Source organism: Cydia strobilella, chromosome 8, assembly GCF_947568885.1.
Source record: "Cydia strobilella chromosome 8, ilCydStro3.1, whole genome shotgun sequence".
NCBI classification, from domain to species: Eukaryota; Metazoa; Arthropoda; class Insecta; order Lepidoptera; family Tortricidae; genus Cydia; species Cydia strobilella.
Window position 1 is genome coordinate 18,635,297 of NC_086048.1, and position 13,908 is coordinate 18,649,204.

A 13,908-nucleotide genomic window follows, 5' to 3' on the forward strand; every position below is an offset into this window, starting at 1 on the left:
TTAAATTTAAATTCTAGACGTGGAGCATAAATATGCTTACAAACAATGTTATAGAAATATAATATGAACGGCCACCGGAGTCCCAAGTTCCAAGTCATATTGGAAATTAAAGAAGAAGAAAGTTTCGTTTAAGAAGTGTCGAACGCTCTTACGGTAGATGTCGCTAGGGTCCCCTAGACCCATATAGTAGAATAATTTGCTGAATATGGATGAGGTCTTGGTGGCTCAGTTGTCAGCGCGCTGGAGTATAGATCCAGAGGCCGTGAGTTCAAGTCTCACAATGGATTTTGTAAAACTTACAAACAGTACAATAGAAAAACAAAATACTCACTGGTTAAGAGAATCAGCGGAAGAAGTACAGCCCAGAGTTTGTATAATGAGGATTTTCTCAGTGTACACGTTGTGCTGGATAAAGCGATCGCGCAAGAAGTTAAAATGTTCCTCGGTGCCTTCACGAAGAGCGTTACAATATACATAATCTCGATTATCGGGATACACTCTGTAAATATAAGAAAATGTTATTCACTTTGTAACATTAAACTAAAAATATGTAACATTTCGTAAAAAAACCTGGAATATTTTACCAAGCTCTTCAAATTTAAAACCTTATACTTATTTTACAAGCTTTTCATTAACTTGCAATGTACCTATAGAACTATCTTGCAAGTTAAATTTGACTCATTTCCCAATTTCTAATGAAGTTGAAAATTTGCATAAGTACATAATATATGTAAGTCGGATGACAATCCAATATTATGGTACCATCGAGCTGATCTGATAATGGAAACGGGAGGTGGCCATAGGAGCTGTGATGAAACAACGAAACCTACTTAATTGTGGTTGGGATTTTTAGAATTGTCTCAATCTCGATTAGTATTACTTACTTGTGAAAATAAAAGTACAGTCAGCGATAAAAGCTTGTACAAAATGAAATTTTTGCCAATAACATTTCTATTACAGATATTTTGGACACACTTCAACTCAACGACTTACTCAACACCAGACATTAATGCGTTGAATTGTGCGACCGCAGCAGCACGGCAGCCATCCATGTTGATCCGGCACATGATAGGAGCCAGTTGCCAGCGGAGATATGATCTCATAAAGTCTTCGGAGTCAGAAGTTGGGTAGTAGGTAAGGTCTGTCATGACGGTAGTGGCCCATTGAGCGATCAGAGCCTGAAGACAAGATTTAATTTAAGGCAAATAATGCAGCCAATAGACTCATTTTTTATACAAGCGTATTACATATTTGAAGAGAGGCTGAGTGTCACTTGTTACATAACATGCGCTGGATTATAATGCCCGCTTTCCACCAAAAAAGGGTATTAATCAGAAACGGTGGTGCGCCTCTACCAAAACAGAGTTTCAGCTTTTGCCTTCCACTGCCAGCGGAATTTGCGCTATTCTTGCTTGCGGTGAAAGTGCTCATCTCAGTCATCTTGAATTTCTATATTTTTTGTATGATTATGATAAAAATTGGTATGTGAGGCTGAGGAAAGGTACTTTAATATGAATCCGAAGTCAATGTTAAAAAACGGACGCCATCTTGAATTTCTTAATTTTTGATGTACACAAAGAATCTAAAGGCCTAACATAAATCCGTAGTCGAAATTATGAAAAACGGCAAACATCTTGAATTTCCAATTTTTTATACAATCGCGTCGAAAGTTAAATAGCTATCTATGAATCTATAGTTTTTGGCGAACCACGAGTTCTTAGTTCGGGGCGAACTTCTAGTTATGGCTCCATCAGGCTAATCATTGTTATTTAGATAAAGTTTATCATCGTCATCTTCTTCATCGTTCTGTGCGTGCGATTCACGCAGTCTCGTTAATTATTATTCTGTGTTAAAAAGGCAAATTACCTCAAGTGGCTCCAGGTAGATGGTGCCAGTCAGCCTGTTCCTAAGCCATGTAAAGCCAGTCATGGCAGCCACCCAAGGGGCGTAGTCGGTCTCGAACTCCAAGAAGGAGAGGATGTTCAAAGCTTTGTTGTAGCTCATAATGCCAGACCGTGCGTATTGGAAGACATCGTTGACGATCTGTGAAAAATAATGGTACCTTTGTAATTTTCACGTTTTGTGTCAATTTACCCTTAATATCAGGAGGCCATACGATTAGAATATTATTTTTTAAATAGAAAAGAGCATTTTTGAGTACCTGAGCCTTGTTGTATTGGTGAATTTGGGTTCTAGCCTCTTCTCTTAGGGCAATAGTAATAAGATCCCAAGTGTAGTCATCATAATTTACTCGGTAGAAACCTAAAATAAAATAAGATGTTAAGGAAAGTATTTCCTGTATAAATATTATAGATTATTGACATTTCATTTCATTTAAATTCGTAAGTAATGGCATTTATAAAATACAATTATTACTCTTATGTGCTGTCACTGGTAACTTCTAGAATGTGTCCAGTTTCTGCCTCCATTGCAAGCAATATTCTTGCGTATCCTATATACATTTTCAAGCTTTCGGTCTGTTATGATTTTACTAGTATACAACCATGCCAACATAATTTTTACACATACCAGTCTGTTGTCTATTAAATAGCACCCACTCGTCATCGACGGAACCGCGGTTGATGACAGTGACCGCCTTACGTATAATGTGCGTGGGTTTGGTGTTGCTGAAGTCAGGATTGCTAGCACTGGAGAAAGTGATCGGGATGATCCACTGTGAGTTAATGTCGGAATAGCCGGTGTTGATGTTGAATCGGCGCTAAAAACAAAGGCAGCAATATGGAAAACACTGTTTTTCTGACGTGTCAAATACTAACAGACACGCCAGATACCGCTGGAGAAATAAACCCCAAAAAAAGACTTATCAGCGTTGTTGTAAGCTTTAAATGTCTATACAAATTTATGAAATAAAAAGAGACAACACGTGTACTAAATTATTATAAGAGATGTTAACGTAAATTATAAACCCACATCCATATAGGAAATTTAATTGGAGTAGCAAGGATTCGAAACATGCATAATCCGTAACGAGGCTAATGATGAATGAATTCTTACCTGATGAATAGTCATATCGCCAGTCTGATGGTCGACCTGCACGTAAAGTATTGGGTGTCCGGCTTGGTAGGTAAAGGAACGGTAATATTCAACCAAAGAAAAGTCGGGTCCGTACTCTGCAAGAGCACCAGCGGCTAGGGCAGCCTCTTCCAAAGCAGTGAAGAGGTCCATCGGGACAGCCGTGTTAAATTGCCTGTCGGGAGAAACACAGTAACAGTAGTACAATGAAACGTATTTTTGAAATCCAAGCAATAGTAAAAAAAGGTAGGTGCTCTTGTGTTGGAGGCTAAGACTTATTTTGGGTCATTAAGCCAAACTAGTAAGTAAGTATTTATGTACTTACCTATTTATCAGGTAATTCCTCAAACCTGCTCTATGAACATCATGACCAAGAAGATGCTCAGTCATCCTGATAACTGCGGCACCCTTGTTGTACGATAGAGTTGAGAACATGGTTCTGATCTGCACCGGGTCGCCGATGCCAGTTTCGGACAAACGATGAGCGCTGGCCACAGAGTCGCTGAGCAAAGCGGTGTGGACTTGCTCTGTTATAAATCTGGTTTCAAAACCCATGTAATCTTCGACCTGGAAATATGCAAATTTATATTTTAATGAAACCAAGAGGACTTACTCGTGCGCAACTTTGGTACACTTATTTATTTGTCTTGATAATTCTAACGCGACGCTAAATTCTAGGTTGTAGGTGTTAATCATTTCCAACTAATGTTTCTGCCATTCAGTTAGGACATGTAATAGGTAGAAGTTAATATTTAAAATCCGTGATCTATGGGCGTCAGGTGAGGTGGTCTCACAAATTCAGGACATGAAAACGGCGCCTTTCGGAGGCTCAAAGCACAGTGCTCTCAATCTCAAAAATCGTTAGACGTGAACTTACCCAGTCAGTAAGAAAATATTGGTAGTATCTGGCAAAACCCTCATTCAGCCAAAAATCACCCCACCAGTTGCAAGTGACCAAATTACCGAACCACATGTGAGCGATTTCATGAGATAATATGTAGGCTATTAGCTGCTTGTAATTGCTGGTGGTGTGGGCAGGATCGTACATAAGATAGGCCTCCCTGGGAAATAATATTTTTATAATCCCGATCACAGATTACAACCTTCTCTCGTCGTAAAAATATGCGTGAAAATCTATGGTCTATCTATGGTCTTACCTGTAAACAAGGAGCCCCCAGTTCTCCATAGCACCAGCGGAGAAGTCAGGGATCGCAGCCTGGGTCATCTTCATATTTTCATTCATTGTGTAGAAGTTATAGTTAGTGTGATTATTCATCTCAGCCAACAACTCCTGACCCACTTCTAAAGCGTACTGTCCCTGGTCAGCGGAAAGAGCATTTGGACGAGCAATAACTTCATAGATGAGTTCGTTGTTGTCATTGGTAACAGTTAGGCTGTCATATTCGGCGACAATCATGGCCAAAAGATAAGTAGACATCATAGGTGTTCTGTGGTAGATGTCATCTTGGTAGCCACTGTGAGAAGTCATAATTAAAAAAAAATAGAAACCAGGGAATATAATAAAGCGGTCATGATATTATTTATGATAGTTGATGAATCGCAGATATTAAGTCACCTTACACAAACCAAATCGGCACTTGTATACAGTACAGAAGAAAGCACTTACGGAGTCCCAGTGACATCAGCGGTTGAAGCACGACGCATTAACGACCAGCTACCGTACGTGGTCGGTCGTCGAATAGTAATATCGAATGTAGCCTTCAAGTTGGGCTCATCGTAACAAGGGAATGCTCTGCGAGCTGCCGTCGCTTGGAAATGTGTACTTGCCATCCAGCTGAAACAGAAACAATCATCATTACATGACCTTCATTGAGAAGTAAGATTTACCGTATTACAGAAAAAGTGGCAGGCTTACCTAACTTCATCGGTATAGTTGTTTCTAAACCAACTCTTGTAAATACCGGTCATATCTTCACGCATCTGAGCCGTAAAAGTGATGGTCAAAGTGTAAGTGATAGGATTTGTTGCATCATAAGCAAGAGTACCGGTGCTGAGATTGATCCTAAGGAAATGGAAGGCAGGTTCCTCCTCAAACGTAACAGGAACGGACGTAGTGCCTTGTACTAAAGTTACAGTACCGATGTCCAGGTCATCAGAGTGGATAACGATCTGGTTAACTCCAGCTTCAGTTGCCTGTAATTGAATGTCAACTATGCCGCTGAAAGATTGTGGATCAGACGCGAAGTCCATGATCCAAAGAAGATTATAATGGGTAGGACTAGTGGTGGTGGGAAGTCTGTATGCCGCCGCTGCTTCGTCGTCAAATGCGACTACACCATAATTTTCAAATATTTCTCCTTGTAGTTGCTCGTCTCCAAAGATTGTGTTTCTTGACTTCGGAGGTTCTTGCGGAAATCCGTTGGCGCAATAACATGCCACAAGAAGGATTAGGAGCTTCATGGCCACCAACTAAACATAAAATTAAAATAATCAGTAATGAGTTCGTAACTAAGCCACATGTCTTTACTTTTGTTAAAATGTTATAGTACGTAGGTACATTCAGCAAAGTCCTTTAGACTACTCATGCACTAATGTAGGACTTAAGTATGCAAATACCTATAGTACCACCGGCGATAATTCTTATTGCTGATAATTTTTAATTTGAAAGAGTACATGCTCAATTTTTGTATTTTCGCTCATGTAAAACGCAAAACTTACCATTTTACCGCCGGGCTCTTATGAAACTAAATAGGACCAACGAATGGCATTATCAACATAATTGCTGATAATTTTATAATCTAGTATACGGTTTACATAGGTAATGAGATAAACATTTCTTTGATAAAGATTAAACACAATACGAGTCGATATTTATTATTTTATTTTCGGGGTCTTAATTTTTACTTATTCAGTCACTGGTTTATGCAAAAAAATAGGAAACTTAGGAAAGGAATAAACACAGTCCTTAAGTCCTTAAACACAGTCAAAAAGAAGGCCGGTCAACTCTACTGTCGTGAGTTTAAAAGAGTTTTTAAGAGCAAGTTTGGCCATGAGAGGGAAAAACCTTGATTGTTGAGGTCGCCGTCATCGAAATCGATGTGGAGGACTATATATATATATTTATTGATAAAATTTTATCATCGATACGTTCTCATCGATAATATTTGTTTTACATGTTATTTATTCTACTGAAACCATCTGAAACACTAAATCAGTGAACCCATCAGGACACTTAACATACCTACATTAAATAGTCTATTGTTCTCGGTAGTAATTCAATAGGTATATTATGTAACCCTCATGGGTTCAACCAAAAAATCTGATACATTTTTTTATTTTCAGTACATACCTAACGACAAAGACACCAACCATACTTATTTGTGACGTTCTATATGTGAATGCACCCTATAGAAAAGATAAAGATAGTAAAGTAAAGGTAGTAGTAGTAGAGGAAGTAGGCATATAACAATGCGCTTATGAACGTCAAATAAAGCTACGCCGGCTCTAACCCTACACCTCTAACCCTCAATTGTAGGAGGGGTATCCCAATATGGGACCGGCAGCAAACTCGGCAGGGCAAACATAATTAACATAAGCGACTGTGGAGCACTTGTACAGTCCATTTACCACATAGTCCGCGAGTGCCCAAAAAGGAAGTACACAGGAGATCCTCTGGACTTACTTAAGCTAAGCGACAACGCAGCCCATTGGGTGAAGAACCTAACTATTAATTTGTAAATCTGTAAAGCGACCATGAATTGTAATATGCCATACGACTAAATAAAATAATTAACATGCATTACGAGTGAATAATTAAATTACTATAGAATGGCGGCGGAAGTATGGCGGTTGGCGCTTACACTATTATTATCAATGCTTCAATACTATTGAGGTGCTACGCGACGTAAGCGCCGATAGCCGTGAAATACCTCTCCTGAAACGTCACATTTATTAATGTATACATTGTATACTATCATTTGATGACACACCTATAAAATTAAATATTATTAATGACGGAGACTTTAAAGAGCTTCACAGATTTGACCCCCTGCATTGGAGTTTCTATGAAGGAAGGTTATGATTTCTATGGAACCGAAAGTACAAAAATAAACTTTAACTACTTTAGTTATTTAAGTAAAAGTTTTATTCAATACATTAAATAATATTTACAATCAATACAATCTTAATCATAAGGCACAAGACATAAGTCAGGTAACTAATGTATCTAATTTAATGCTTACAAATGATTCTGAACGTCACAGAACCTTACTTGCAAGTTGGGGTTTCATTATACAACATAATGGAATACGGCAGCCATGGCAAGCACGGTCATGGATAAGACTGAAGTGACGGCTGAGTCAGGGAGCTCTGGTGTTTCAGGCTGGATGAGCTCAGGCCTAGGCTCAAGGTCCGGTGGGGGAGCTTCCGTGGACGGCTGCTCGGTGGTGGTGCTCACAGGCTGGTAGCCAGAGGTGAGGAAGTTGTTGACATCGTTGACAATGCCGGCGGTCCATTGGATGGATTGCCTGGCGGATTCCGCACCGTTCATGACGATCTGGTACGATGTGCCCAGGAGAGCCTGGTTTTCGGTCGCCCATTGTTGGAACTAGTGAAAAAAATATTGAGCGTTAGGATTTCAAAAAATAATATTAGCGTAGATCGTCTTTGAAAATTTAAACAACTTTTTAATTAAGTTTAAGTTTTGAAGTTAGGTAAGTAATGAAAATTAGACGAGCAGAGTATATACAACGACCACAAGATGTCACTGGCAGTTAGTGCATTTTGTGACGTAAGTGTAAATGTGATATGCACGTGACTTACCCTTAAAACTACTCTGTATGGCTAACAAGGCAGTGGCCATATATGTACCACGTAGCACCATTGGTAACGGGCAGTGGGCATATAAAAACCACAGGGGTTTTTTTATTGAATTAATGATAATAATAAAAATACAAGAAATTACTTTTTTTTTACCCTATTATCTACCTGAATCAGTAGGTAATCAAAAGTAAAAAATGCTTCAGGCCTGTTTAAGAGTTAATTGGGAATATATAGCAACTTAAATCATAAATATGTGTTGTTTATGATTTAAATTGATGAGAATTACTTATCTAACTACAAAATATCAGGAGATACTACAGTAAGTTTCGATTAAAATAATGCCTAATTAATGAGATAATTTGGTCAACATTACAACTTTAATACACTAGGAATACCAACCGCGTCAACTTCAGTTTCAGTTCTCAGCCTACTGGATACGTAAGACAACGGAGTAGCAATATTGGGGAACCTGAAAATAAAAAGGACATTTTAATGCAAAATACACACATAAACAATCACGTGAAAGAAAAAAAATAAGAATAAGAAATATTTATACATTTCTTATTATTTTTAGATGAAAGGAACTTACGCCTCGAGGACTAACGTGTAGTTGTTTTGAATAAAGTTGAAGACAATCTGTGTGTTTTCTTCATTGCCGGCAACGGCGGAGTTTAAAGCGGTGGTGTAGTCCTGAGGACGGATTAGTTGGTTATCGGTGAAGATGTCGGTCAGGAACCTAGAAAGACAAATATCAATTAGCTCATTCTTGTTGAAGAACCAGATAAAAAGCTTTATATATTTCAGTGCGAGGTATCTGTCCAGATCATCTTCGTATTTTAATAGTAAATCATTTTAATTGTTCAAATAAAATGTGTAAACAATACTCTTCGAAATAAAACTATGAAAACGGATTATATCGCGTATATTGAATTTATAATACATCCCGACGTTTCGAACTCTTTACAGCCGTCGACCTAGGTCTGCTGTCTGTGAGCATGTCATGGATAAAGCCAATCACTCAATCAAGTTTGATAAGCCTCTGGTTCTTGCCAAGGAGAAGCGTTACATACCCAGAATGCTGCGCGAGGCCTTTGAGATTAAGAAATATCCAAACTTTAATAGGGAAGATGGCTTTTCTCTACCACCAGCTTGGGATCCTGTAGTCCACCTGATAAAGGAGCAAGCGAGACATAGACTGTGAGACCGTAGTGTTGGATGATGCTGGACATTCTGATGTTTTGAAAAGATGTGTCCCGCCGAGTTTGTTGCCGGTCCCATATTGGGATACCCTCCTACAATTTAGGAGGGAATTAAATCTTCTCGGGTCCGTGGTGTAGGGTTGGAGCCGGCATAGTTTTTTATCGCGTATATATATATATCTTTACTTGAAAAATAATTATAGTGTATAACTAGCCTTATGAACCGATTTTGCATGTACAACCAGCCTTAAAGTTTGTAGTCTATGATTGTTCATTATTTTAGTATGTGGGTATTTTTGCATTTTGTAATTTTTCCTCAGTCACCCGTTGACCACGAACGCTGTAAAGAGTTCGAAACGTCGGGATGTATTATAAATTCAATATACGCGATATAATCCGTTTTCATAGTTTTATTTCATGAGTAACTATCGCGGTAACCGAAGACAATATTAAATACTCTTCGACTTGCAAATAGTTCACTTCCAGGTGCCCACGACAGAAGCGCGTTCAGGAATTTTTGAACTCGAATGAGAGGAGATTTTTGGCGTGCTATAGTACGCGTAATTTTATACGACTCCCTTCATTATTTACCTAGAGCAATGATAGACGAAGTTTTTTTCTTAATCAACAAGATTTTTGAAATATACTTAATTGGTGCAATAGACAAAAGTACTCACACGTTGAGAGCATCAGCGGATCGAGCACAGCCAAGAGTTTGAAGTAGGAGGATCTTCTCAGTGTAAACGTTGTGCGTGACAAAGCGCGTGCGCAGAACGTAGAAGTCCTCCTCAGTACCTTCGCGAAGAGCGTTGCAGTACACGTATGCGCGATTATCGGGGTAAACACTGTAAATTAGGAAATATGATATAAATAAAACTGAATATAATAATAAAATATGTACAATAAATTAATTGTTTACTACATTTATTTACATACAAGATATATACAGTGGTACTACATAAACGAAATTAATAACTAGCTTAAATCTAAAATAGGCCCTTGAGGCATTGTACCAAGGATGCTGGCGGCATTTCCCCGCTATAAACTGAATAACTAGGAACAAATCAAAAATATTTTATTAAATATAACAGTTTATCACTATATTAAAACAAAGTCGCTTTCCGCTCGCTGTCTGTCTGTCCCTATGTCATACTTAGATCTTTAAAACTACGCATCGGATTTCGATACATTTTCACCTATCAATAGAGTAATTCTTGAGGAAGGTTTTAGTGTACAATTTGTAAGGGTTTTGTGTAACCCGTGCGAAGAGGGTCGCTAGTTATAAATAAAATTGTCAGTAAACATTAAAATACTTATACATTTTTTTCACCTAGGATAAAGAACCTAACAAAAGTGAAGATTTTAATACTCATCTAAGCATTGTCTGGAGAAATTTATTGAGAACATGATCACGGTAAAGGATCAATTTTAATGAGCTGGAGCAACGCAATCATGACAGATTTTATAATGTAGCCTTATCCGTCGGTTCATTTATCAAAATTCGGACTGCTTGGAGACTAATTGTATATGTCTCGATCACGGCCATGATCTTCTGACTGATAAATTAACTACTACCATACTTAGAATATGCTTTACGTCAAAAAAATTGTTATTGTATGAAAATAAAGAAAATGAGGTCTTATTTTAATAGCTACAGATAATTAGACTTACTCAACATTTGAGGTCTTTAAAGCGTTGAACTGATTGACAGCAGCGGTACGGCAAGCGGGATCAATGTTGATCTGGCACATAATGGGGGCCAGTTGCCAACGAAGGTAGGATCTCATGAAGTCTTCGGAGTCTGAACTCGGGTAGTAGGTCAGATCGGTCATGACGGCGGTAGACCATTGAGCGATCAAAGCCTAAACAAAAGATAAAAAAACAAATTGAGTGCGGGAATCCGCTCGGTAAATGCTCTGTTCGTAGTCGCTTTCCTCTACAAAGCGGGAAAATGATAGAATCGGCTACGCATGTCGCGCTACGAGAACGTTGGCAGTGAATGCGTTAAGACAAATAAGATCGACCATAATCTCTATTATTGGTATTACTTTTTTGAATTATGTTTTATAATTCAACTACGAGAAGAATAACTAAAAGTAGGTTTCTGCGCAAATGTGACCCTATAAATCCAATTGTAATAATTGTACTCTACGCTGGTTGTGCTTACAATATACATATATATATAAATATATTATTTGAATTCATTAATACGTGGCACTGACGAATGAAGATGAAGTGTCCAAAATTTCCAACATGGAATATGTGTCTCCAATGTGTTTTAGGCCAGTAAATCATGGGTTTATTTTACATTGCTTTTTTTGCAGCCCTGCCCGATGTACTTTCAGGGTCTAATTGAAGTTACCTCAAGAGGTTCCAAGTAGATGGTGCCAGTCAGCCTGTTCCTGAGCCAGGTGAAGCCTGTCATGGCGGCCACCCAAGGAGCGTAGTCGGTCTCAAACTCTAAGAAGGAGAGGATGTTAAGAGCCCTGGTGTAGCTCATGATGCCAGAGCGTGCGTATTGGAAGACATCGTTGACGATCTGTGTAAAAATAATGAAATCAGTATAATTGTATCTAAATAATTTGTTTGTACCAACTAGCTCTTCTAAGTACCTAATGGCAATATACTAGGTAGGTACATAAAAATTATTATGACGTTTTTTTAGTCGAGTAGGTTACCTGCGCCCTGTTGTATTCATGAATCTGGGTCCTCGCCTCTCCTCTTAGGGCAGCAGTAATGAGATCCCAAGTGTAGTCATCATAGTTCACGCGGTAATAACCTGAAATTAAAACGAAGTTAAGAAAACTCTGCTATTGTCTTACTCTCAAATCTTTTATCTATTTTCTGTAAGTAGCCCTCGAGGGCTGTTCTATAAGTCAATACAGCATTGAAGGTAGACTTCCGAGTAAAGCGGCTCCGGCGTCGCTAACTAGAGGCTGGCTGCCGGAAATAAAATTGCAGTAATAAAAGGACATTTACGTGTTGGCTTTGGCTCAGCGCACGCCTACGTGTCCGGAACACCATTGTTCCGTGATTGGTAAAAGTTGTACAGATCGGTAAATAAATGAATTGCAAACTTACCCGTCTGTTGTCTGTTGAACAAAACCCACTCGTCGCCGACGGAGCCGCGGTTGATGACAGTGACAGCCTTGCGGAGAATGTGTGTCGGTTTGGTGTTGTTGAAGTCAGGATTGCTGGCGCTGGAGAAACTGATTGGGATGACCCATTGCGTGTTAACGTCTAGGTAGCCGTTGTTGATATCGAATCGGCGCTGAAAAGCATCAATAACTTCGTTGAAGACAAATGTGGTACCGGCAAAATACGTACGTGATTGACAAATACTAAGGGCAAATGCAACGGGCGTAATTTGTTTCGGGGGTGTAACGCCTTGCCCAAAACAGAGAGAGAGTTTTAGAGAGTATCGTTTTTGATTAACGCAATCGTCAGTTTCGGTGAAACAACATAGCGAATAATAACAATAATTAGCGTTTTCCTCCAATTTATTTAATCCTAAAACCATGTGTATAGGTTTATGAAAAGAAAAACTGAAACCAAACAAATGTTGTTTTACGTACAATTACTATTTGTGTATCAAATTTATATTAGTACATCTAATATTTGACACTTAAAATACGACAATAATAAATAAAACCCAATATTATCATAATATACCTGTTGAATGGTCATATCGCCAGTTTGGTGGTTAACTTGCACGTAAAGTATAGGGTGTCCGGCTTGGTAGGTGAAAGAGCGGTAATATTCAACTAGAGAGAAGTCGGGACCGTACTCGCTAAGAGCACCAGCGGCTTGGCCAGCCTCTTCCAAAGCAGTGAACAGATCAATTGGGAAAGCAGTCTCGAATTGCCTGTTAAGAAAAAAGTCAGTCAATAAACAGATATTTCGACAATAGAAGGCATAATCTTAAATTAAAAGAAATTAAGGTCGTTGTAATCATTTCATATTTCATGATACAGTTTCAAAATTTCGATACCTACTAAAATGATCATTTTGGAAAATATTTATTTCCACATGAAACTACAAAGAAATCAAAACACAAACCAGCGAGTTCCAAAGAATAAATAACTGCTGGTCTCAAAGCATAGTACTTGATGAAATTGCTAAGCCTGACTGCAAGACATTTTATTGCATACTTATTCGTCAAGTAATTCCTCAAGCCGGCTCTATGAACCTCAGAGCCAAGTAGATGTTCAGTCATCCTGATGACTGCAGCTCCCTTGTTATATGACAGAGTTGAGAACATGCCGCTGACGGACGCCGGGCTTCCAATACCAGATGTGGACAACGGGTGAGCGTTGGCAGTGGAGTCGCTGAGCAAAGCGGTGTGGACTTGCTCGGTTATGAACCTGGTCTCAAAACCCATGTAATCCTCGACCTGGAAATGATTGTGCATATAGAGCAACTCAAATGTCGATATTTACAAGATGTTAGAATTGAACCAACGGAATGAAAAAAATCCATGACAAGCGCCAGTTGGCCTAACAATGAAGCGGACGAGGCATGCACTCAAGACGGCAACATGTTAACTGCTTAAAAGCTTTCAGCGAAAATTACTTAAGAATTCAATACGTATGAACTTACCCAGTGAGTAAGGAAATATTGGTAGTATCTGGCAAAACCTTCGTTTAGCCACAAATCATCCCACCAGTCGCAAGTGACCAAGTTTCCGAACCACATGTGAGCAATCTCGTGAGACAAGATGTAAGCGATTAGCTGCTTATAGTTGCTGGTGGTGTGAGCGGAGTCGTACATGAGATAGGCTTCCCTGTAAAATTATAAATTTGATGACAAGGTACCAAAATAAGTAATGATTATGATTAGTTGGGTAACATTAACATGAATTAGCGAAGTAAAATTTTCCGAAGGATTGAAAAAT

The 13,908-nt window shown here is 38.7% G+C and overlaps 1 protein-coding gene across 1 annotated transcript in view; it reads right to left on the minus strand.

Moving 5' to 3' along the window:
- Positions 1-13,908, minus strand: part of LOC134743411 (uncharacterized) — a 76,211-nt gene that overhangs the window by 1,396 nt on the left and 60,907 nt on the right. Inside the window, exons 21-42 of the mRNA XM_063676801.1 lie at positions 13,614-13,797; positions 13,166-13,407; positions 12,687-12,879; positions 12,096-12,285; positions 11,693-11,793; positions 11,377-11,553; positions 10,686-10,876; positions 9,692-9,859; positions 8,405-8,551; positions 8,215-8,284; positions 7,289-7,600; positions 4,910-5,463; positions 4,661-4,828; positions 4,191-4,508; positions 3,911-4,094; positions 3,359-3,600; positions 3,016-3,208; positions 2,530-2,719; positions 2,162-2,262; positions 1,867-2,043; positions 994-1,178; positions 332-499 (exon numbers count right to left, since the gene is read on the minus strand). Coding sequence (XP_063532871.1) covers positions 332-499; positions 994-1,178; positions 1,867-2,043; positions 2,162-2,262; positions 2,530-2,719; positions 3,016-3,208; positions 3,359-3,600; positions 3,911-4,094; positions 4,191-4,508; positions 4,661-4,828; positions 4,910-5,463; positions 7,289-7,600; positions 8,215-8,284; positions 8,405-8,551; positions 9,692-9,859; positions 10,686-10,876; positions 11,377-11,553; positions 11,693-11,793; positions 12,096-12,285; positions 12,687-12,879; positions 13,166-13,407; positions 13,614-13,797 — 4,455 coding nt within the window. The remainder of the gene's footprint in view (positions 1-331; positions 500-993; positions 1,179-1,866; positions 2,044-2,161; positions 2,263-2,529; positions 2,720-3,015; positions 3,209-3,358; positions 3,601-3,910; positions 4,095-4,190; positions 4,509-4,660; positions 4,829-4,909; positions 5,464-7,288; positions 7,601-8,214; positions 8,285-8,404; positions 8,552-9,691; positions 9,860-10,685; positions 10,877-11,376; positions 11,554-11,692; positions 11,794-12,095; positions 12,286-12,686; positions 12,880-13,165; positions 13,408-13,613; positions 13,798-13,908) is intronic.